This window comes from Amia ocellicauda, chromosome 9 (genome assembly GCF_036373705.1).
Source record: "Amia ocellicauda isolate fAmiCal2 chromosome 9, fAmiCal2.hap1, whole genome shotgun sequence".
NCBI classification, from domain to species: Eukaryota; Metazoa; Chordata; class Actinopteri; order Amiiformes; family Amiidae; genus Amia; species Amia ocellicauda.
Genome location: NC_089858.1, coordinates 42,642,748 through 42,668,462, shown reverse-complemented (window position 1 = coordinate 42,668,462; position 25,715 = coordinate 42,642,748). Strand labels below are relative to the sequence as shown.

The 25,715-nt window shown below is 43.7% G+C and overlaps 1 protein-coding gene across 5 annotated transcripts in view; it reads right to left on the bottom strand.

Moving 5' to 3' along the window:
* The window catches only part of gpat4 (glycerol-3-phosphate acyltransferase 4), a 92,024-nt gene that overhangs the window by 44,977 nt on the left and 21,332 nt on the right, over positions 1 to 25,715 (bottom strand). For all 5 annotated transcript variants that reach the window (XM_066714544.1, XM_066714542.1, XM_066714543.1 and 2 more), the window contains 2 exons: positions 18,448 to 18,517; positions 210 to 507 (listed from right to left, as the gene is read on the bottom strand). In XM_066714544.1, the coding sequence (XP_066570641.1) occupies positions 210 to 507; positions 18,448 to 18,517 (368 nt within the window). The remainder of the gene's footprint in view (positions 1 to 209; positions 508 to 18,447; positions 18,518 to 25,715) is intronic.

The window sequence follows — 25,715 nt, the reverse complement described above, 5'->3', positions numbered from 1 at the left end:
CTAAGCATTGTTTCTAGGCTATGAGGAGATGGGGATGTAAAGAGGGAGACCGATAAAACTTTCAGGATTATGGCTTTCCAGGAGCAAGTATGTCCACCACTACTAAAAAACAAGCTGCAGGACCATGGCTCTCCAGGACCTGTATACCTACACTGCCCTCTCTCCCGAGTAATATAATCATCCCTAGTTCTCAGCCCTCAGTTTCTAACCTGAGTGGAAGTAGGAAGCCGTAGCGGATGAGGACACCCAGTCCCCAGAGCACGGTGAGGCGCAGACTAATGTGCTGGAAATTGTAGTTGCTGCGAGTCAGCAGGTTCCAGGACTCCAGCTCCTCGCCAGAGAAGCGCTTGGTCACCTCGTCGTCCATGATGGTCTCCATGCCCTTACGGCAGAAGTAGAAGATGTCCGACATCTCGAACTCCGGCGTGTCCAGGTCTTTATTGCTACCACTGCGCCGGATCTCCTTGATTTCCTCTTCCAGGGAGGTGGGCTCCTTGGCGATGATACCTTAAAAGTAGCCATGAGAGAAGGCAAGACAATCAGTTGCGAGAACATGCTATATCTATATTTTACACATATGGTACCTAGTTAGATGGTTGCTGCAAATGTTTGTTAAATACAGGGGAGACCACTTATAGTGATCACAGTTATAGCAATCAATCACTTATATTGATCAAAAAGCTTGGGAAGAAATCGTTCCTATACAAATGCTGTTTAAATAATTCGCTTATAGTGTTCATTTTGGGTCTTTTCATACATTTCAACATATGGAGAAAAATAAATAAAATGACGGATGTGATTGCTATAAGCGGTCTCCACTGTACTAAAAAAGTCTAAACATAGATTAATCTTAATTTGATAGCTAGACTAATCTCATGCAAGTTAGTAAAAAGTGAACTTGATTTTGGACAAAACAATGATCCAGGCATCAATGGACAAGTTTGTGAAATTACTTTTCCAGGCAGCACAGAGCCGACACAAAAAACAGAAGTAGCTTCATTTTTTTGTAGGCTAGTTATTGTTATGCAGTTTTTATTTTTTGACTAAGATCAGAATATTTTATGATTATGTTTGTTTTCAAACTCTACTACCAGTTCGGCATTTATAGCCTACAGTTTATTTTATTTGAAATGCACTGAAACCACCGGCAAGCTGTGGTTTATAGCCTAGCCTATTTGCACTACCAACATATTTAGAAAGTAAAAAAAAATCAGTTAATGGCGAAGTTTTCCTTTTCATTACTTTATATTCATGTAATAAATATATGAATGTTAATTAAATGGTAATCTGCATGAGAAATAAATAATAAAAAAAGATTGTACAGTTTGTATGCTGTAACAGGACCATACATCTGCTTCCATGATGACCTCCTCCCTTGGGAAGGGCAGCTAACGAACCTTGCGGAGCTTGCATCTTTTGAAGCTTTTTGATTGGACGAACAGTCACAACATTCTATGTCATTTTTTCATAAAAAGCTACACTTGTGTTTGTAAAAGTGAAGTCTCACTGAGGGAATGGGCCTGATTTAACACTTCCAAGCTAGCTTGATTAAAGTTCTATTTGTGTTATTTCAACGACTTTTCCAGTTATTTCCAAGAAGGGTTCAACAGTGATTTATCAAATTAATTATGTATTTACACAATATGTAAAATGTCTAAATCGATTAATAAGTTTTAACATGCGCAAGCATCTTATTTTTGCCATGTCTACAAAGGGCAAATCTCCATTATCATTCCGGGACAGGCAGAGAATAAATAGAAAAAGCAAGTGTAGTTAAAAAATTGGTTTTTACCTGATCGCTTTGAAAAAAAATTGCAATCACAATATCGTTAACTTTGAGGCATACTTTAAAAAATGGAAGCATCTAAGAAAACAAACAAGATGTGGCAAATGTTCTAAATGAGTATTTCTCAGAGGTTCTTACAAAAGAACAAAACAGAAAACATGCCACAGGGTTACAATCAGTCCAGTCAAACCCTAAGAGAGATCAGGATAAATGAGAAGGAGGTACTAAAGGGACTAGCAGAATTAAAAACAAACAAATCACCTGGGCCAGATGGTATATTTCCAACAGTACTTTATTTATAGGCCGCTAACTCAAATATTCCAAAAAACACAGGGGATGTGCCAACTGACTGGAAGACGGCAAACGTCATACCAATCCACAAGAAAGGGGACAAAACTGAAGGCCATTTTTACTTCTGCGTAGGTACATGTATGCTTCTCTGTGTAGCGATGCAGAGCAGGGATTTCTGGGTAAGCGTAGCCCGCAGAGGCGACGACGAGCACTCCGAAGAAATCTCAACAGCGCGTCTCTGCGTCTCTGCATCCTGCGCGTCAAGCCAGCGCTGATTGGCTGAGCAGGACATATTGACAGCCGCAGCCAGTCACACAGTGCTAGGGTGGCTCCTGTACGATGCGTGTCTGTAGACGATGGAGCAGGGCAGAGAAACGATGTGGTGAAATACAGTGAGGGAAAAAAGTATTTGATCCCCTGCTGATTTTGTACGAGTGCCCACTGACAAAGAAATTATCAGTCTATAATTTTAATGGTAGGTGTATTTTAACAGTGAGAGACAGAGTAACAACAACAAAATCCAGAAAAACTCATTTAAAAAAAGTTATAAATTTATTTGCATGTTAATGAGGGAAATAAGTATTTGACCCCTTCGACTTAGTACTTGGTGGCAAGACCCTTGTTGGCAATCACAGAGGTCAGACGTTTCTTGTAGTTGGCCACCAGGTTTGCACACATCTCAGGAGGGATTGTGTCCCACTCCTCTTTGCAGATCCTCTCCAAGTCATTAAGGTTTCGAGGCTAACGTTTGGGAACTCGAACCTTCAGCTCCCTCCACAGATTTTCTATGGGATTAAGGTCTGGAGACTGGCTAGGCCACTCCAGGACCTTAATGTGCTTCTTCTTGAGCCACTCCTTTGTTGCCTTGGCTGTGTGTTTTGGGTCATTGTCATGCTGGAATACCATCCACGACCCATTTTCAATGCCCTGGCTGAGGGAAGGAGGTTCTCACCCAAGATTTGACGGTACATGGCCCCGTCCATCGTCCCTTTGATGCGGTGCAGGTTGTCCTGTCCCCTTAGCAGAAAAACACCCCAAAAGCAAAATGTTTCCACCTCCATGTTTGACAGTGGAGATGGTGTTCTTGGGGTCATTCCTCCTCCTCCAAACACGGCGAGTTGAGTTGATGCCAAAGAGCTTGATTTTGGTCTCATCTGACCACAACACTTTCACCCAGTTCTCCTCTGAATCATTCAGATGTTGGCAAACTTCAGACGGGCCTGTACATGTGCTTTCTTGAGCAGGGGGACCTTGCGGGTGCTGCAGGATTTCAGTCCTTCACAGCGTAGTGTGTTACCAATTGTTTTCTTGGTGACAATGATCTCAAGGCAGCTGGGACCATAAACAAGATCCTCCCGTGTAGTTCTGGGCTGATTCCTCACCATTTCTAATGATCATTGAAACTCCACGAGGTGAGATCTTGCATGGAGCCCCAGACCGAGGGAGACTGACAGTTATTTTGTGTTTCTTCCATTTGCGAATAATCGCACCCACTGTTTTCACCTTCTCACCAAGCTGCTTGGCGATGGTCTTGTAGCCCATTCCAGCCTTGTGCAGGTCTACAATCTTCTCCCTGACATCCTGGGACAGCTCTTTGGTCTTGGCCATGGTGGAGAATTTTGAATCTGATTGATTGATTGCTTCTGTGGACAGGTGTCTTTTATACAGGTAACGAGCTGAGATTAGGAGCACTCCCTTTAAGAGAGTGCTCCTAATCTCAGCTCGTTACCTGTATAAAAGACACCTGGGAGCCAGAAATCTTGCGGATTGATAGGGGATCAAATATTTATTTCCCTCATTAACATGCAAATCAATTTATAACTTTTTTGAAATGCGTTTTTCTGGATGTTTTTGTTGTTATTCTGTCTCTCACTGTTAAAATACACCTACAATTAAAATTATAGATTGATCATTTCTTTGTCAGTGGGCAAACGTACAAAATCAGCAGGGGATCAAAAACTTTTTTCCCCTCACTGTATGAAAGTATTTAAATGCATCTCCTCATCCACAAAACACATTTGTGCACATAATGAGTATTTTGTCCCTCGAACTCCACATTTCGTTAATATAATTCACATTTCGACATAATTCACATTTTATCCCACGAAATTCCCACGTATTTCATGCTTGGCAATTTTGGACAAAAGGTAAAATGTACTTTGCTTTCCCTGCACGGAATGAACAATTAGCATTCATGATCAAATAGGTGACTGATCAAGGCATTGATCCAGAGACCTGGGTTTGAAACATGATCAAGTTTAATTTCCAAAGGAAAGTTAGAAACTCGCTGAGGCGATCAGATGAGCGCAAATCTAATACAATAAATAATCATAATATTATTATTATTATTATTATTTCTTGGCAGATGCCCTTATCCAGGGCGACTTACAACATAAGTACAAAAATGCAGTTAAGTAAAAGGCATCAATCATTACAAGTTCAATCTAACTAAAACATAGCAATTCAAAATATAATACATTTTACAAATTCTAATTTACAATTTACACAGGCAAGTACAGTAAGTGAGGTCCTACATCCTGGACGGTAAAAGCTAAGTGCTGTCAAGATTTAGGGTCACAGTCAAGGGCTACGGGGAAAGGGAGCAAGGAGGAAAACAAAATTGAAAACACAAGAAGCATAACAAAACTGTGAAGTGCTATCTAGTGGGGATAAAAGTAATGTCTGAAAAGATGCGTCTTGAGTAAGCGCCGGAATTAGGTCAAGGACTCTGCTGTTTTGACTTCGGTGGGCAGGTCATTCCACCATTTAGGGGCCAGGGATGAGAAGGAGCGGGCTCTGGAGGAAGGAGACTGAATAGGAGGTAGAGTTAGTCTTCTGGCGCTGGAGGAGCGCAGTGGTCTGGAGGGAATGTATGGAGAGACGAGTGTCTGAAGGTAACTTGGTGCAGTGTGGTCGCGACAGCGGTAGGTGAGGGTCAATGTCTTGAACTGAATGCGTGCCGGTATCGGGAGCCAGTGGAGGGAGCAGAGCAGTGGAGTAGCATGGGCGAATCGTGGTGGAGAGAATACCAAATGAGCCACAGAGTTCTGGATGAGCTGGAGCGGGCGGGTAGTAGTTGCAGGCAGGCTGGCCAGGAGGGAGTTGCAGTAGTCCAGGCGGGAGAGGACCAGTGACTGGACGAGCAGCTGAGTCGAGTAGTCGGTGAGGAAGGGACAGATCCGGCGTATGTTGCTAAGGAAGAATCTACAGGTGCGTGTCAGCGTGGTGATGTGCTGGGTGTAGGAGAGCGCAGGATCAAGGGTGACTCCTAGATTTTTAGCGGAAGAAGAAGGAGAGAGTGTGGTGGATTCCAAGGGGATCAAGATGGGGAGGTCAGCAGAAGGTGAGGAAGAGTGGGGGAGAAACAGGAGATCCGATTTGGAGAGGTTGAGCTTGAGGTGGTGTGAGTGCATCCAGGTGGAAATGGCAGACAAGCAGGAAGAGATGGGAGAGGGGATGAGAGGGTCGGGAAGAGAGAAAAGACATGAAGATCTGGGCATCATCAGCGTAGAAGTGGTAGAAGAAACCATGGGATGCGATGAGGGAGCCCAGGGAGCGAGTGTAGAGAGAGAACAGGAGCAAGCCCAGGACGGAGCCTTGGGGAACGCCTGTGAGGAGAGGCTGGGGGGTGGATGAGGAGCCTCGCCATGTCACTTGGTAGGTCCGGTCGCTGAGGTAGGAGGAGAACCAGGTGAGAACAGTCCCAAAGATTCCGAGGTCAGCGAGGCAGGAGAGGAGGATGGAGTGATAAACAGTGTCAAATGCTGCGGAGAGGTCAAAGAGGAAGAGGACTGAGGAGAGGGAGGCCGTCCGAGCACAGCTGAGGGAGTCAGTGACTGCCAGGAGCCATCTCAGTGGAGTGAGCTGTGCGGAAGCCGGATTGCAGAGGATCAAGGAGTGAGTGTTGGGACAGAAAGTCAGAGAGCTGACGGTGGACCGCCCGCTCGAGAGTCTTTGAGAAGAAGGAGAGTAGGGAGACAGGGTGGTAGTTCTGAGGAGAGGTGGTGTTGAGGGCTGGTTTCTTGAGCAACCAACGAATATATTATGAATATATTATGTGCAGAAAATCGCATTTCACCAATCAACATTATAAATCTTTCACAACTACTAAATTTGATTACAAAGCCCATATTGTCGGCTATATTTATTATATTATTCAGTGGGCTATAGCCTATCACATAAACTGCAGGTCTGGCAACGTATTTATAGCTCATTAATTTTGAGGAGTTTAACAGCTGAAACGCCATATATGTATTTAACTCAAATATTTAGTAACATATAAGAACAGATATGCAAGAGAAATTCCCTAGCCAACGATAGCAAGACAATATAGATCTGCACATACATGGTGCAATTTGTATTTCTGTGTGTGTGCGCATGTAGTTTCTGTAACATGTCATTAACAGTATGTGTTAATTTATATTCATACAATCGTAGGCACACCATAGCAATCGGGTTTCGTTTTCTGTAGACTGCGATGTGTTAACACGACACTGTGTCAACCTTACGTGCAAGTATTTTAACAGACAGCTGTGCGACCGTCTACATACGACGCCCACACATGTACGCAGAGACGCAGGCGCAGAAGTATAAATCAGTCTTGAGCCAGGAAATTACAGACCAATCAGTCTCAGCTGCATTACTTTTAAAATTATGGAAAAAATGATTAGACAGAAAATAGAAAATCTTGATAAACATTCTTGGAGATAGTCAACATGGGTTTAGACGAGGCAGATCATGTCTTACTAATTTATTGGAATTTTTTTAACATGCAACAGCAGCTGTAGATCACGTGAAAGCATACATGATATGATATACTTAGATTTTCAAAAAGCTTCTGATAAGGTTCCACACCAAAGACTGATCCTCATATTGGAACTTGTAGGCATTTAGAGTAATGTAAGTAGATGGATTATAAACTTGTTGATGTATAGGAAACAGAGGGTGTCGATTAGAGGAGTTGCTTCTAGAGTGAGGTTGTTAGTGGAGTTCCACAGGGATCAGTACTAGGGCCTTTGCTTTTTCTAATCTATATTAATCTGGACTCTGGGATAGTTAGCAAACTTGTCAAATTTGCAGATGATACTAAAATAGGTGGCTCAGCAGATACAATCTCGGCAGCACAGGTTATTCAAAGGGACTTGGATAATATTCAGTTGTGGGCCAACACCTGGCAGATGAAATTCAATGTGGACAAGTGCAAACTATTACATGCAAGAAACAAAAATGTCCACTATAATTACAGTATGGGAGGAATAGAACTATATGAAGTAGCACATGAGAAAGATCAAGGAGTCTATGTGGACATGCTCACTTTCTCCATCCAAACAATGTGGGGAAGCAATAAAAAAGGCAAACAGAATCCTAGGGTAGATTGTCAAAAGTGTAGAATTTAAAACAAGGGAAGTAATGTTAAGACTGTACAATGCACTAGTTAGAGCTCATCTGGAATACTGTGTACAGTTCTGGGCTCCACACTTCAAGAAAGATATCGCTGCTCTAGAGGCAATTTAGAGAAGAGCAACCAGACTGATTCCATGGAATGTCCTACTAGGAGAGACTGAGGGAACTGAACCTTTTCATCCTGGAACAGAGGAGACTACTTGTGGACTAATAATTTTTTCCAACATTTTACAGGTGGTGCAGGTGAGACTGATTGGTCTGTAATTTCCTGGCTCAGTTTTGTCCCCTTTCTTGTGGATTGGTATGACATTTGCTGTCTTCCAGTCAGTTGGCACATCCCCTGTTCTAAGTGTCATTTGGAATAATCAAGTTAGCGGCCTATAAATAATTTCCCTAATTTCTTTAAGTACTGTTGGAAATATCCCATCTGGCCCAGGTAATTTGTTTGTTTTTAATTCTGCTAGTTCCTTTAGTACCTCCTCCTCATTTATCCTGATCTCTTAGGGTTTGACTGGACTGATTGTTAACCTGTGGCATGTCATCTGTTTTTTCTTTTGTAAAAACCTCTGTGAAATACTCATTTACAATATTTGCCACATCGTTCGTTTTCCAACATACCTCAATTTTTGCACTTTATCTGTTTCACCCCCTCCTTTATTGACCGCTTGCTGTTGTAATATTGAAAAAAGCTCTTTGCATTGGTTTTAGCTCCAAGAGCTATGTTTCTTTCTATTTCCCTGTTTGCTTTCCTGATCCCTTTCTTAAGATCTCTTTGCAGCTCAACATATTCTATGTATTTGTTTCATCACCATCCCTTTTGTATGCGCTATACAACATTTTCTTCCACTTTATATTTTTTTGCATACCTCTATTAAACCATTTTGGCCAGTGTTTTTTGGTCCTACCGCTAATCCTCCAGATCTCTTGTTCAAAAGTTTCACCCACAAAGATTCTGTTCCGTTACTGGGATCTAATACAAGTTCTCCTGCCTCAATGTCATTTTTCACATATAATGAAACCCCAACCCCTCTTCGATTTTGCCTGTCTCTCCTAAACTGTGTGTATCCTTCCAACTTGTATTCATCCCCATCATTTTCTGTAAGCCATGTTTCTGTCACTCCTACAACATCATAGTCACACGCCAGCACTGTGGCTTCCAAGTCTAACATCTTGTTCCTTATATTCCTGGCATTGAGGTACAAACATTTCAGGACTATCCTACTAGCAGTTTCCCTTGGTTTTCTTTCCTTAGTGGAACATCTCCCATTGTCAGAGCTCCCTGCCCCCCTGGTTCCTAGTTTAAATGATTCTCAATTTCACTGCACATACGCTCTCCCAATGCATAAGCCCCCCTTCTGTTTAGGTCCCATCTATCCCAGAAGAAAGACCAATGCCCCATAAACCTAAACCCCTCTTCCCTACACCAATCTTTCAACTGCGTGTTAAACTTTCTAATCTCTGCCTGTCTCCCTGGCCTGGCACGTGGTACCGGAAGTATTTCAGAGAAAACTACTGTGGAGGTTCTGCTCTTTAGTTTTGTTCCTAACTCTTTAAATTTGTCTTGCAGAACCTCTGTCCTACCTTTTCCTATGTCATTGGTTCCAATGTGGACCATGACCAGTGGATTCCCCCCGGCTTTGGTCAGTAGCCCGTCTACTAGTTTAGGGAGATCTGCAACCTGAGCACCAGGCAGGCAAGATTCCATGCTGGTCTTATCACTAGAACACACTGTGTGATCTACACCTCTAAGAATTGAGTCTCCTACTATAACAACCTTCCTCTTCTGGGGGGGAGTGGGCACCATGGTGCTCTGGTGCTCAACTGCCCCCCCATCACCCTCTGAGCTGTCACCATCCAACTCAGTGTCCAGCAGTTGGAACCTGTTGGGCAATTCAAGCTCTTGGTGTGTCTCTAGGGGTTGTTCACGCCCTTTTCTGCGGTTACGACCTACTGTAACACAGAAGTTCTCTATGCTGTCCTGCTCTAATGTCTCAACTCTCCTAGGTTTTGGCGTGCACACCATCTCTCTCATGAGTTGATTGACCAATTCTTCTATATCCCTAATACAGCGCAGATCGACAAGCTAAGCCTCAAGATCACAAACCTTGATCTCTAGGATTTCAACCTGCCGACAACGTTTACAAATGAGGCCTTCTTGGATGAGTTCATCCAGGAAGGCAATCATTCTGCGAACCTGACACTGTAGTGGCCACATGCTTCTAAATGTTACTTTTTTTTGTTTGTTTCTTTATACTTCTCTTGGTTCCTGCTGCTAGTCAACTGCCTAACTTTTGTCAGCGAGAAACAGCACAGTTCTTTCTCAACAGCTGCTTTAAGTAGCTTTTGTCTACCTACCCCCAATTCACACCTAACTGGCCCCACCTGGCTCCTCCTGCAACAGAATAATTCCTGCTAGTCCTAGACAGAAACCTGTTTACTTTCACCAACTCAGCAGCTGAACTGAATTGACTTCAATTTAGGCAAACTACAGACAATGCTAACGTCAATTTAAGGCAAACTTAAAACAAAATGAGCAATGCTAAGACTATTCTGAAACTAGTCAAACAACAAGATGGCTACCTCTCACCTGTACTCTCCGGTCTCTCTCTGTGGCAATTTGTAAATACTTCTGTTTACCTCTGGTCTCAACAGCTGCTTTAAGTAGCTTGTGTAGTAAAACACATCAAACCAGAGGAGCTTTTCCAGATCAGCAGGGACACGCACACCCGGGGACACAAATGGAAATTGGGCTTCAAGGCATTCAAAACGGAAAACAGGAGACGCTTGTTTACACAGAGAGTAGTCACAATCTGGAACAAACTCCCCAGCAAATTTGGTAGAAGCTGAAAGTTTGGAAACATTTAAAAATACACTGGATAGGATCCGTGGATCACTTAGATATTAATGGACACCAAACAAGCACAATGGGTCGAATGGTCTCCTCTCATTTGTAAACTTTCTTATGTTCTTATTCATAATAAAGCTGCTTGTTTTCGTTTTTTATTTTATATTTTTGTATGCCCAGTACTAATATATATTATTGTAATATATATATATATATATATATATATATATTATTGTGTAACATCTACGATGACTCAAGAGTGTGGAGAGTTTTATTTACTGCATTATTTTTTGTTTTGGTCTGTAATGACTTGTGTGTTATATGCATGTTCTGTATATTAAATAAGGGCATTCAATTCCTGCAATATATTATATATGTAATAATAATGCCTTAAACATTAAATGTGCCCATTGACTGTTATAACAAGCCAGATTAAACCAGTCACAGAAGGCTGTGTTAAGTCAGTCAAAATATATACGTTGGCTACCTGCACTCTTTTCATTGATCAAAAACACAGCTCTCTCAAGCTGCAACACCATCTTCCTCTTTCACAGCAACAATTACAAAATACTGGTTAGGCTATAATAAACTGGTTGTAATATAGATTCATATTTAATCTTGATCTATATGCTATCAGAACATAGGAAAAATCAGGAAAAATGCATTTTTAAACTGCTCACATGCTTTTATCTGCTTATTCTCTGCCTGCCCTGGAGAATGATAGCAGGGATTGCCGATTTGCCCTTTTCAAAAATAAGATGCCTGCGCACTTTATAACAAAATCTCGATTTCATGATTGAGGCATTTTAGACATCGTGCAAAAACAAATTCAAATTAATCAAATTATAGCTCTACTTGATAGTGTTTCCTGCAGCAGCTGCAGAGCATCTGTGCAGAAGTACTATCTGAATCACTGAAGTGCCAAGCACTTCTGGGATCTATGAGAAAGGTTCAACAAGCCAGAGACAGCTTTCACTAAAGTTTCACCCAGTACTATAATAAGGTTATTTTATAATCTTATTAGAAACTAGAGGTTGCATGCAACTTTTACGGCTTCCATGTTGTATCAGTAGGTTTCAGATTTTAGCAGGCATTTGTAGTTTAAATGCATGCGTTATTAAATTTGTTATTTTCAATTTCAATCTAATGTAGTATACATTTGCAGTTTTCATTTCTTGTCATTTGAAGTATGTATTCAAAGTCAGTGGACTTTAAGATCAATTTCTTGATTGCTTGCTTCAATTATGTAAGGTTCAACTGTATTTTTCACTTAATTCCAGCATTTAAGTGTAGATTTCATTATTGTGTCATTCAAGATGCAGAATGCAATTGACAGGTTCGGCCATGTGATGGAGGTAGATGTCTACGTAAGGAATGTCATGATGTGGCTGACATGTGAAGCTGTCATTTTCATTGGTGTACAGCAGCCTTGTTTTGTGTCCCATCACCTTGGCTTCATCAATTTTTTTACTGATGTTTGTAGGCTTTAGGGTTCTGTAGATATTCACTGCTGGATGTGACATGGCCTTAACCCTTGTGTAGTCTTAACATTCTGTATACTCCCCTTGTCCTAAGGGTAAAAAATGACCCGACTTCACTAAACCCCTAAAATAAAGCAGCTAAATTGAATTTTAAACACCAAATATATTTTGAATGTCATTCAATCTGTCATTCATTACAAACTTTCTGAATATCTGAGCTTTCCCTCTTCATAGTGCAGAAAGACTGCATTTAATCAGTGGACACCACTCATTTGTATTAAAACACACCTGCCATAATTGTTTTCTTTACAAAAGTAGAGGTTTATTATTATTGCTAAAGGTACTGCACAGGTGTAAACATTATTTATTTTAGCAAGAGATAGCACTTGTATAGCCTAAGAATGTAGGAGAAATGTGCAGAAAGTATTTTTTTGGCAACATAGTGATATATTCTTATATACTGTACAATGAGGAATTCAACTACAAAATACTAGTCTTCTCCCATTTTTTTAACCATTGCCCCCACCCACAAGGTGTACAAACAAAAATAAATAAGAATAAAACAAGATAATAGATACAAAACAAAAACGTGAAGAACATAAATCAATCAACTCTAATTAGCACATGTAGGACAGTATGCAAGGGTGTGTGCATGGACTTTGCAGATGTATTTCTCACATGTGCAGCACATAGTATTTGTTTTACAGTACTTCTTTGGGGGGCAGAATTGGCATCTCCTCCTCTTGCCTGCCCCAGCTACAGCCTCAGGTGGATCAGGACAAGATTAAGCCCCCTGAACAGCTTTCACAAGCACTGCAGAGGCTGCTGTGTGGGGGAGGCACTCCCTTCTTTGAATGTGTGGGGTTACAAGTGCCTTTCCCAGCTCCTCCAGGAACACCCTTCTCTTGTTCCGCTTATCAGACATCCCCAGGTAGGGTTGATCGTGTTCCATATCATGAAGGTATTGTATGAGGACACATCAATGATATTATGGAAGATGACCAGGGGCCAGCAGGCAGTCATCCTCCTGCAGCTGTAAGTTCCAATCACCTTGTCCAGGTTGTCCACGCCTCCTTTGTTCTGGTTGTAGCATATGGATGATGGCTGGCTTTCTGTCCTCACGATCACTGATCTCAGCTGTTTTGTGCAGTGTACTCAGGAGGACCACATTCTAGTTCCTCTTTGGGAGATAAGAAACTAGAGTGGTGGTAGGGGTGAAGGCAAATTTTGATGAGAAGGCCTCTCTCCCCCTTGTTCCAAGGAGTGCAGGGGTGAGCTCAGACTTGTTCTTTCTAACTGTGCCAACCATGATGATCTTCCTCTTCAGGAGCTGCTGGCTGAGTTCATAAGAGGTGAAGAAATTGTCACACGTGACATTGTGCGTGTTCTGTCCATCTGTCACATCAAGCAAAACCCGCATCCCCTGGTTCTTCTTCGGGCCTCCAGTACCTACGTTTTCGGCTTCCCTGTGTAAACTCACATCTTTCAAGCGTAGCTGGATTGTGTGTCATAGGCCACCCATATCTTGATGCCATACTTTCCAGGTTTGATGGGCATACTATCAGTGTGTGCGTGTGTGCATTTGTGTGCGTCTTTGTGGTGTGTAAATGATTTTATAATTGCCTGGTCAAAAATTACTCTAAGACAATCTTTGTACCCTGGTGGTGTACAGCTTTCATGGAAACATGAACAAAGGCGATGTTTCACCTTTTCTAATGTCCCAAGTTTGCCGAGTTTTAGAATTTGTCTTCCTTTTTTTGGGGGGGGTCAAATATCATGCATTTATATAGACATGCACAGTAATTTGCTTGTGGCTGCCATTGCATGCAGTCACTTTCCTCTTGCAGATTTGATAGATTGCAGTATCTATGTAATACACGCACAGTTTCAGGGCACTGGGCTTTATAGTTCCAGAGCAGTAGCAGTTTTCATATTCAGATGCGGGCATGTGTTAAATCCATCATTGTGGCTTAACCGTGTATCTCACAAACTTAATACTCTGGTTTAGGCACAGGCCTAAATATATGTGCACAGTTTCATGTGTGTACTGTATTCCAGTGTGCAGGAAATGTGCAATGTGTCTGAAGTGGTGCACAATTTTTTTTCATTGGCTCACAGCACCCATGTCTTTCACTGGGGCAACTCGCCTTCAACAACCATGGTAGTCCTCTGTACTACGTGTCATGCGTAGCAATTTGTGGCACAATGGGAATTGTAGTTTTGGAGTAAGGCAAAAGAGCTTGAATAAGAAACGCAACATGGTAGACAAAGCGTGCGTCCAAGCGACTTCTGATGAACAAGTGTAATAGTGGGGCATAAGGTATGCATGTGTATGAAGTGGCATATGCATCTGCCATTTGGTTTTGGAGAAGAAGATTTTCGTATGATTTAATTTTTTTTCACAATAGGCATTATGGCGGCAGAAACATGTGACCAGCACACGCAGTTTCACAGCGTTTGCAGGTATTAGTGGTGTCTACAACACCTGCGAGTTTCGTGTGTTTTCAGGCATGTATGAGCATTTTAGGGCCATTTTAAATTTCTGGCAGAAGAAAAAATAAAAGAAGAAGAAGAAAAATCCTAACAAAAACAATAGGCTTCCAGCACTTGGAAGCTTAATAAACTCTAAAACAAATGTAGACTCTCCCATCTATCATGAACTGAGAAGCAAAAGTAACATCTTCAGTAAAGAGTAAAACATTAATGCTTTCAACTATGGAAAGAACAAAAAGAGGTATGTTAAACACAGGGAGAAAAAAGTGCTATTTGCAGTTAAAATCCCATATTCATATCCACACCACAATGCCAAATAATGTCCCCAGATAGCTTAATACACACTAGACAATGCAGCCCTGGACAAACCCAAAGAACTATTCACACAAATGGACACACAGTACAAATTTTGACTATTTACATTTCAACTTGTCTTTGCAATATTCTGCATTTCCATTTACAATAATGGGAAAGCATTTGGAACATTTCAAATGCACAGGCAGTTAGGGGTGGGTGATAGTGGTATCCTAGATGTGACAGGTAATATAATGGTATAGATCACAATATATTCAAATTTGCCCATTGTTACACATCACAGTGTGAAGATCTGAACTTGCTATTTGGGGAGGGTTCGTCAGTCCTATTGAACAAGCTGGATGTGATCAGTTTGATGAAATGGTTTAATTAAGGGCGTCTGCCAAGAAACCAAAATAATATTATTATTATTATTATTATTATTATTATTAATAATAATAATAATAATAATAATAATAATAATAATATTATTATTATTAATTAAAAGTTTTATATACAAATAGTTTGTTTTGATTAAAAAGGAAAACGTACAAATGAGAATACAGTACAGGTTCTTCCAGAAACTAACATCAGCATGGCCGTCGCTCACTGAATTGTTGAGAAGGGGTGGGGTTGAAAGGATTGTGTTGGGGAAAGGTCGAACTAGAGGGGTTAGCCGTGGTGAACGAGAGTTGGGGGAGGAGCATGTGCACTTATTTTTTTGCGGTTGACATTTGTTTGGAGACCCTGCAGTTACAATTTCTAATTCTAAGACCTCCCTATATAGTTAGAATGGGTCAGACCATGAGACTTGAACTAAGTATCTGGGAGAAACAAACCTATGTAACAACATAATATGCATCTGATATTATGGGTTTCATTTGTTCAAATTGACACCAATACCTTCTTACTTTTAGACAATGTATTATGTTTGATCGGTGTGAAATGGTGCATAAAAAAAAGTTCTAATGAGGGAAAATGTATCATTTAAACAAAAAACTACAACTATGATATTGGTATATTGCACAACCCAATGTTCATTACTGATCAATAACTTGCAAACATTGTCACCGGCACAGCCCTAACTTACATGCAGACAAATACAGATTTTTAGTATCGATATACCATTGAGAATGTACTCGGTATTACTGTTGTGAGGGGGGGTTAGAAGTAGGAGGACTGTTGTTATTCAATCAAACAGAACTACACAAATACAAAATAAAGGTAAAATTAATAAATGCACAATATAAAGATTTAAAATAACGATGTGCAAATTACATTGCAAATTGTTCTAAACTTTTGGAAATCGCTACTTAACCCATGATAAAAACAAATAGCGCTATAATAAATCAAACGGATACAGTTTGTATTCACTTACAAACAGTGTGCGAATTGAGGGAGGGCTGGGGGGGTCCAGGACCCCCCATAAGAGGGAAAACTTTGAACTTGGGGGGTCCCGATATTTCATTAAATAAAAATATTAGTTTTTGTCTAAATGAATGCCCTGACATGAGACGACTTTGTCGGCATCTTCCAATTTTCAACAGTGTTCCAGAACCGATTTTATTTCTCTTCAGTGACGTTCTAAACATATGCACATGGGGAGCATGGCAATTCGTCCCTGTGAAGGACCACAGTTTTGAGAATGAAGTTATTAATTTCTCCTCATTATAATTGAAAAGAATGCTTAGACAGACACACATCTTTAATTTAATGTCAGCCTATTTGCATGTCGTCTGATTGCGCTCTGCAAAAAATGTTTACCAACTTTTTTTTGTTATTGTCATGTAAACCATATCTTCCTTATTTTATCACTGTGAGATCTAGGAACATTAAAAACAAATTTAAAGAATTATAATTACTGTCAAAGATTCAGGAAATGTAAAATTACACTATGCATAAGAAACGCAGCTGTGATGTCCCTGCTTGTTCACAGTTATTAGGCTGGCCCTGGGCCGCCTCAAATTTAGGGCAGCTTTTTTCGGACACCCCGTTCACACTTGCGGTTTTAGGAGGCCTAAGTGCATTCACATATGCGGGCAAAAAGGTGGCCTAAACTAAATGCATGCCGGGAATATACAAATCTAGTCAAACAAACCAGTGATGCATGACATTAGGTCTGCTTACAGGTGTATGTTTTGTATTTATAGTCACAACTTATTAATATCAATTGGCTATTGTTCGGTTCTATATTTTATTTGAATGTAATATTAACTCTTTGCAGCTGAAGCTTTCTAAAATAATTAAAAATGTGCTGGTACAATGGGGAATCTAATTCATACATTTCCATTTTTAAATGTCTATCTTCGGTTCTGCGAGTCTAAAAGTGCCGTTATACAATTCACCCGAAAGCGAAGCACCTTTATTAGGACATCTGCATTAAATCATAAGAAATCGTATGCATTAGTATGCAATCGTATGCATCAAAAGCAGCCTCTGTGATGCGTCTATAGTTTTATCCTCAGAAAGCAGCGCTGTGCACTTCCTGCGGTTTCTGTTTTAACTTTATCTTCATCCACATTGTAAACAGCGCTTTCATTTCTGCATCGTCCCAGTTGTCACCTCCAACGCCGGCATTTATGATTGTGCTGCTCAGCTAAATTGCATTTCATATTGCATAATAAACAGCTGATCTCGTATTAAAATGCACTGATTTGAATGGAAACCCGCTTCGGTTAAATTTATATCGTTTTAATGCAAAATTCGGATAATTAATAAAGTTATGGTCCAGTTCACAGATTCACAATGCAATTTCCATGTGTAAAATGCATGCTGTGAAATTTCAGACTTCAATCATACTTAGTACAAGAACAAACAATAGCAAGTTTACCAGCTACACACTTTTATTTTAATCAACCGAGTAGTTTGAACTGTTTACATCATAACTCATTACTTAGCCTAGACTTTTATAATAATATATATAAAGATGTGAGCTAGTGAAATGTATCAGTACATTTAAGGCTATAGATCGATATGACATTCAAACAATACAGAGATAATACTGTGTGTAGCTGTGTCGGTGCCCGTGTTTATTCTGTGTTTATTCTGCGGGACAAAGCGGCGTCTCTTTGGGGCGGGGCTTGAGTTGCGTCACACGCTGACGCTTTCCACCCGGCCCAGGGCCCGGCGCGTCACATTCACATTTAGGCCGGCATTAGGCCAGGTTGAAAGATTTAGGCCGGGTCAAAAAGCGGGACTAGTTTTGACCTGGCCCAGTGCCGGTCTAAATCTATGACCCCGTTCACATATGAGTTAGGCCGGCCAATCTCAAGTGTGAACAGGGTGTAAAGCCACATAGCTCTCAATTTTTCAAAACGTCAATGCGCGAGATTTGTCATTTGAAAAGACGACAGAAAGCCTGAGCAGTGATGGGGGACTGCGCGTATTTGTTGAACAAGCAAGGAGGGGTGTACGCGTCATAGTTTGTTTGAACAAAGCTTGAGGTGGAGCCTCAATGCGTCCGACTCACTCCCAATGCGTGTAACTATGTATGCAAGCACACACTTCCTATAATAACATTGAGAATACTAAATACTGAATTAAAACAAAAACAGCCCACTATGATAAAAAATAGATTACTATAATAGGAAAACAATGCCCAATTGTATTTTCTGGTTTAATAGGCTATGAGGATTCTAACTTAGAATTAAACTTTATTCTCCCAGCACTTGCTCAAGGAGCAGCCACGGCAGGGACTCGAACCCCACTCTCCCACGCCACAGTGCAGTGACCTTCCCGCATCACTAAACGGGGAAGGTTCAGAAGTCCTAAATAAAAAATAAAAAATGTATAAACGATAAAACTTCCCCCGCACTGTGCTGACAATGAGATCCTGAGACCCATACTAGGCTTACCATTTGTGTAAGGCTTGTACAGATGGTGATTCTTCTCTTTAGCACCTCTTTCTATCCTCAGAGTTGCCCACTGTAAACAAACAAAAAAAAATTACAAAATCAGACAAAATATTAACTTAAATTAAGTGCTTTTTTTATAGCTTTATTACATGGTTGAGCTACATGGAGTGTCATTTAAATGGAAAATTCATAAATACTTAAAAAGTGAGATTTCAGATGGATTATTAACAATGACTATTACTGATTAAAAGGAAGGTATGGAGAGCAGAAATTATCAGGATATAAGCAAGCATAAATGTTCTCCTGTGTAAAGCAGGGGTGAAAAAAAACATAGCTGTTAGATCCATATCAGGTTTTAAGAGGTGCAAGTTACCATATACACAAACATAAATATACCCCATGCCAACTAGGGTTGCCACAGTATCAAGATTATAGCTTAGATTTATCTATTTTTTTCCCCCTTATGTGACAGAAATGTCAGTATATTTACAGCATACAAATTGGATTACAAAGCTATTCTAGTATACAGTAGACCTGTAAACTCAAACCGAGTTTGTCAAATGTCAAACTTTTCTGTGGTTGCACCCATTCCATGAGTTAACTGTCCATAAGAAATTTTTACAAACAGCACTGGCTTAACATTTCATACAACGACTACTCATATTTTTGATTGGTATATTAAACATTAAACCAAATCAATGAAATCTATGAGCTTCAAAGCTCCCAGCATACATCATATTTTTCGTCATGGTCCTCAAAAAGGTTAAAATAATTATATAAAATGCACATTTGCAAAACAAGTCAGTTCTGCATAAATTACATTTGTTCAAAAAAAAAAAAAAAAATCCCAAGAACCATTTTTAAATGTAGACGCCATTTTGTCCTCTGAAGCTGAAGCTGAAGCTGAAGCTATCTAGAGCCTTCTGTCTGGTTGGATAGAGTAGAACACAAAATCAATGCAATTATATTTAACACTATTTCATTTGAAATCTTGTGATCTTTCAAGTCGGAAGCACTGTCCAAGGGGGAGGGGTTTCTGCGCACTTCCGTAGGAACCCGATCAAAATGTCACTATTAAGCTGCCATTGGCCCCTGCGTGCATGCCTTCCCCTTCCTGTTCTATAAAACGTGACATCAGTGCAGGTTCACCCTCTGTTGCCATTTCGCCGGACTTCAGAACGTAAGCGCTCTGTGTCTGTGTTTGTAATAAACATTCAAACTGCGTATTTCGGCTGGCTGGCTCACTTCATAGTGTTGTTCACCACCGTTTTCGCTACACATCGTCTCTGTCTTGTGTGTGTTTAGTTATTATTGATAGCTAATCCTGATTCTGTCCTGTCCATGCACCAGAGGTCCGGCTGCGCTTTCGGTTTCAGTTTCGTTCACAAGAAGAGCCTTTTAAAAATAATAGTCATGTCTATATAGTGCTATATATATTGCTGTGTTGGTTTTTTGTCCACAGGACCTTTTCCTCCACAGCAGGAGCGCTAGCAGCAGCGTTTCAGTTGTTGTGTGCACCGGTGCAAACACTGACCGGCACGCCTCTACTGCACGTTTCCCTGTGCACGCGTGTGTGCGCTTGGCGATGAGCTCCTCTCGCCCCCGCCACTGTGCCGCTTGCGACAAGCGCACCTTGCCCGCCTGGAGTGGGGAAGTCTTATGCCCAGTCTGTCTGGGCACCGACAGCGGGTGCAATTTGACCACGACTTCAGGGTCCGCTACGGTGCGCCTGGAGGTCTGCCGTTCCACAGGGCACCGCCGTACTCAATGCCACGCCCGAAGATCCCCGACTCCAGTGAGTGACGGGGGGGGCCTTGGGGGCGCTGGATCTCCGCCTCTCCCCGAGCCCCATCCATCTCCTCCTACAGGGCTGCAGTGACGGAGACAGCCACACCCCCAGCACTTGCATCTCCTCCTGCTTACGTTGCTGGGCCTCTCCTGCCTGCAGTGCGCGCCGTTAAGGCTGCAAGCACGTGAACGACAGGGAAGAACGGTGGAGCGACACCCACGGGCTCAAGGAGGGGGAACCAGCCTCGTCCCCCCCCACTCCATTGAGCAACAACACTTCCCCTGTTCCTGTAATCAGGTCCGGGAGTTTTGGGCGGTGATCCAGAGGGCTGCTTGCAGATCCCCTGGCCCTCTGACCCCGCCCCCTCCAGGTTCAAGCGGGAGCACCGGCCGCAGCAGCCCATGTGCGCCCTCACACTGCTGCTGGACCTCCTGGATGACCTGAGAGCCACCTGGGACCGTCCAGTAACGGCCCCAACCCAGGCTCGGGTGGGGGAGGCCTATGCCAGAACCCAGGGTGCGGCTGAAGCGGGCCTGGTGGACTTCCCCCGAGTGAACTACACCTTCGCTGTGCTGGTCTCCTTAACCCCGCTGTCCGCGGAGTCACTTGACTTGGCCTGTCCTGACAGGCAATGTCACGTGACAGAGACCCTGTTCCCGAGGGCCTACGAGGCTGGAGCCCAAGTGGCTCACCTGCATAACATCGAAAGCCTGCTGGCCCCTTACCTGGCCCCTTACCTGGCCCAGCTGGCTGAGGCCTCAGACCGAGTCATTGCATCACAGGCCCCGCCCCCTATCAAAGAGAGCGGTGGCGGCCAACCTGCTGGTCAACGTGATGCATCACGGCACAAAGGCAAATGGACGCTCCTTGGCAGCTATTGTGGCGGCACACTGCCAGCTCTGGCTGTCAAAGGCAAGACGAGTGCCTGTCACGAACAGGACCCGCCTTCTAGACGTGCCCATATCGCCGGGCTTTACTTTTGGTCCCTCCATGGAGGAGATGCTGACGCACACTCCCCAGGAGAGGGAACAGCCCTTGCAGCGAGCCAGGGTCTACCCGGTTACACCCTCGGCCTAGCCTCGCAGGCAGCCTTAAGGAGTTCAATGTCTCTCGACCTTGGTTCCCAGGCAGTGGCACAGGCAGCAATCCCAACCCACTGCTGATCTTCGAACCGGCAGGCAGGCACCCCACACGGCAGCCGGGCGCCAGGCCTTACGTCCTGACCGCCGGCGGTCCAGCATGACATGCATAAGGAGGACGGCTGGTGGACCTCCGCCCCCCACCCCCTGCACTTCGACCCTGTGATATTCCAGCGTTCTCTGGCCCACCCGTACACCTCCCAGCAACTCCAGACTATAACAGCGTAATTGCAGGCCTGTCCACTCCCCTTCAGAGGCGTGGTGTGGCCGTGAGTGAGGGACCTGTGGCAGTGAGCGTTCGAGTTTGCGGTTCCCCCCTTCGGCCTGTCACTAGCCCCACGCACTTTTTCCAAGTGCATGGACGTTGTGTTCAGCCACTTGCGTTCCCAGGGGCTCCACGTCTCTATACACGTGTCTCTCCCTCTTCCCTTGCCAGAGGCTGCTGGAACTCCTAGCGGTAGCATCACAGAGCAGTTCACCTCCCAGGCTTAGCCAACATGGCAGCAGACCTCCTCTCTCGGGGAGACACCCTGGTCTTGGAATGGCGCCTCCTCCCGTCTGTGGTACAGCAACTGTGGAGACAACCTGACACTGGTTAGGGAGAGCGGACGTGGATCTCTTTGCCTTGGCAGAGTCCACACGCTGCCCACAATGGTTCTCCGTCCAAGACCCCTCAGGAACCCTAGGGATCGATGCGCCACATGTGGCCGCGCTGTCTCCTTTATGCGTTCCCACCGTTTCCCCTTCCCCCGGTGGTCCGGGACAAGGTCAGGAAAGAATGAGCAACAGTTCTGCCGATAGCCCCTCCGTGGCCTCGCAGATTCTGGTTCCCAGACCTGATCGCCCTCCTCCACGGAGAGCCTTTGGCAGATCCCAGTGAGAGCAGAGTTGTTGTCCCAGGTGCAGGGCACGCTTTGGCACCCCAACCCAGGCCTCCTCCAGTTCTGGGCCTGGCCCCTGAGCGGGAGCGACTGATTGCCTGTGGTCTGTCAGACGCTGTAGTAGTCACTACTCAGTCAGCGAGAGCTCCCTCTACGAGGTCGCAGTATTCCTACCGGTGGCGGACGTTTAGTACCTGGTGCCAAGCCGGCGGTCAAGACCCAATTCATTGTACCATTGGGGTCAAATTACAATTTTTACAAGAGCTGTTCAACCAGGGCAAGTCCCCGTCCACGCTCAAAGTGCATCTGGCGGCCATCTCCGCATGTCATGTCCGGATTGATGGCGAGCCCCCTGGGTCTCATTTCCTGGCTCTGCAGTTTTCAAAGGGAGCTCAACGGCTGTGGCTTCCTCGCACCCCTTCACTGCCCGCATGGCATCTTGATGTAGTGCTGGATGCACTTTTCCAAGCCCCATTTGAGCCTGAGCTGAAACTGGTGTCACTTAAGACTGCGTTTTTGGCAAAACACCTGAGCGAGTTACACACCCAGTCCGTACACCCATCGTGTGTCCGTTTTGCAGGAGATGGCTCCAGGGTCACGCTACGGCCTAACCCTGCGTTCCTCACGAAAGTGCGGTCTCTATTCCATGTCAACAGGCCTATTGAGCTGATGGTTTTTCATCCTCCTCCCTTCGCTTCAGCAAGAGAGACGGCTTCATTTGCTCTGCCCTGTGCGGGTCCTCAGGTGCTATTTGGAACGCACTAAGGACAATCGGCACTCAGACCAACTGTTCGTGTCTTATGGAGCGCAGACACAGGGCCAGGCGCTTTCAAAGCAACGCCTCTCGCATTGGATTGTGAACACCATTACCATGGCCTACGAGTCCACTGGGACCCCGGTGCCTGAAAACCTGGTGGCCCAATCGAGTCGAGGCGTTGCCACACCTTGGGACCTTTTTCAAGGTGTTCGCCGCTTACATTTGCCCAATTCTACAGGTTGGACATGACGGGAACGGTCCCTTCCATTGAGAACCCAGTGTTGACTGCAGTCGAGCCCTAGTAACCTACGGGCTCTGGGTCCTGCCTTTTCCTCTCCCAGTCTGCCCCTATTAAGTGCATCCTGAGGGAGCTAGTGAACCGTGTCTTCCCTTCCACCGGACTATGCCTTCCAGTTGAGCAGCCGCACAAACTGCTCCAGGATCTGCCAGGGTCGGTCATGCTGCCTGCAGGCACGTTGCCTTATGAGGCTGCCCTGTATATGGTTCGTTCATTATGCATTGTGTCGCAGTGGTGCATGCGTCTGGCCTGTACCCCGCTCTGTATATATATAAATGTGTTAAACAGCAGGACTGTGGCTCTGTCTGACCTGTACAGCACGGAGCTCACTGCCGCTGTTTCCACCTGATGGTGCTCGAGTTTCGCTGCCCTGTGTATATAGTTCCTGGGTCAGCAGGTCTGTGGCCCGCTCTGGCTGTGTATGCCATGGAGCAAGGGGACCGCTGCGGTTGTACTCCTGCGGAGGGCGCTTGAGTTTCTCCAGTGCCCCGCTGTGTACATAGTTCATTTATTCACACGGTAAGAGCTGTGGTTGCCCTGCACTAGCTGCGCTATTCGGCAGGTGTTAACTGCTCCTGTGTTTCCATGTGTGGCGCATGAGCCGGCTCCTACGCCCCATGGTGTACATAGTTCGTTTGTCACGACATGGTCAAGCTGGTGTGGCCTTGCTTCTAGCTGTGCTAATGGAGCAAGCGGCCACAGCTATTACGTCCCACGTGTGGCGCATGAGCAGGCTCCTGCGCCCCGTGGTGTATATAGTTCGTTTGTACGAAATCTAATTGTCACAACAATAGAGCTCTTCCACTCTGTACTATTCAGTTGAGTTGGATGCTCCTGTGCTGTGCGCAGGCAGCATGAATGTTCCTGCTGCCACGCTGTGTATACTGTTATGTCCAGCTGTAGCTAGCAAGCTGTGTGTGATTCAGTGGGTCTGTGGCCCCGCTCCTGCAGGATCAGGGATTCACTGCCATGTTAATGCGCGGAAGGCGCACAAGTTGGTTGATTGCTCGCGCCATATTTTGTGCAAGTAGATATATACGGCCTCGCTCCTAGATGCTCTAGTAGAGCAGCCGGCCTTGCTATTGTAAGCGGAGGGCGTTAATAGTTGTCCTCTGTAGCCCCGCTTTGTAAATGCTGATTGCAGACAGTCCCCAGTAGAGCGTAACTACGGTCCTCGCTCCTGGACAGCCCAGTTTAGACCCAAGGGGCCTCTGTGTCTCCTGTCTGGAGTTGTTTTGCCGAGGCCCCTAGCGGTACACCTCGGGGCAGGCTCCCTTATCAGCTCGCTGCCTCACCCCTTGCGACGGCTTGGTTATACAGTAAACCCTCCCCCTTCGGCAGTGCTTACAACTTGAAAGATAACGATAAGTTGCATACGCAACCTCGGTTATCTGAAAAAGGAAGCACTGCCCAAGGGTTGCAAGGTCACACGGGAGTCCTAGCTCCCGGCAAAAGAGGAACCTGCATTGACGTCCCTTCCACTTCCTGTTCTATAAAACGTGATCTGTTCTGAGTGACACGCGCAGGGGCCAATGGCAGCTTTGATAGAGTGACGTTTCGATCGGGTTCTTACGGAAGTGCGCAGAAACCCCTCCCCCTTGGGCAGTGCTTCCTTTTTCAGATAACTGGGGTTGCATATGCAACCTATCGTTGTAGTGCATTATTTTTACCAAAATGTACAGTAATACAATTTATACCGGGATCGTATCTTTTCATCACACTTTTCATTACGAACATTTCATCACCAGTGTCAGGTTGTCACAAATATGCATATTCATCAGCAATTTGCATATACAGATCTAAAAGTCTGTAGAACATTAAGGAATATTCGATCAACAGTTGCAATTGTTTTTTCAAAATATATATTCAATTATAAATATGGAGGGTAAGTTTGTATTTTGCTGTTATGACCGGAATATGTTGCCAAACGGACACTAATGTTAAGGCATTTTCGTTGCAGCTTACATTGCTAAAACTATTGAATGACAAATACAAATTGAAAAAAACATTTTGGTCTGTCAGTTACAACTATAATTGCAAAATATACCTTCATCAAAAATAGTCAGAACCTTTACAGATATTTATAGAAATCGTGACTACCAAAAAAAATTGAAAAAATCGGCAAACAATAATTCAAGAGTCTGACAAGTTGTCAGCTCTGCTTATTGCTGTTATTATTTAGTGAGTCTTCTAACAGGAAGGTATTTTTACATCACCTAATGTTTAGCTATTTAACAATTGTTGTGTTAGAGAAGTATTTTAAAGTAAAGTTCAAAATTGACACATTGCATTACTTCACATTTAATCTATGTCTCATTTTGAATGGGTGTGGGGCGATTATTCGAATAGTGGACAACAACTGTGGAATTCTTGATAGTCAAAATATTTGTCATGCACATCCCTA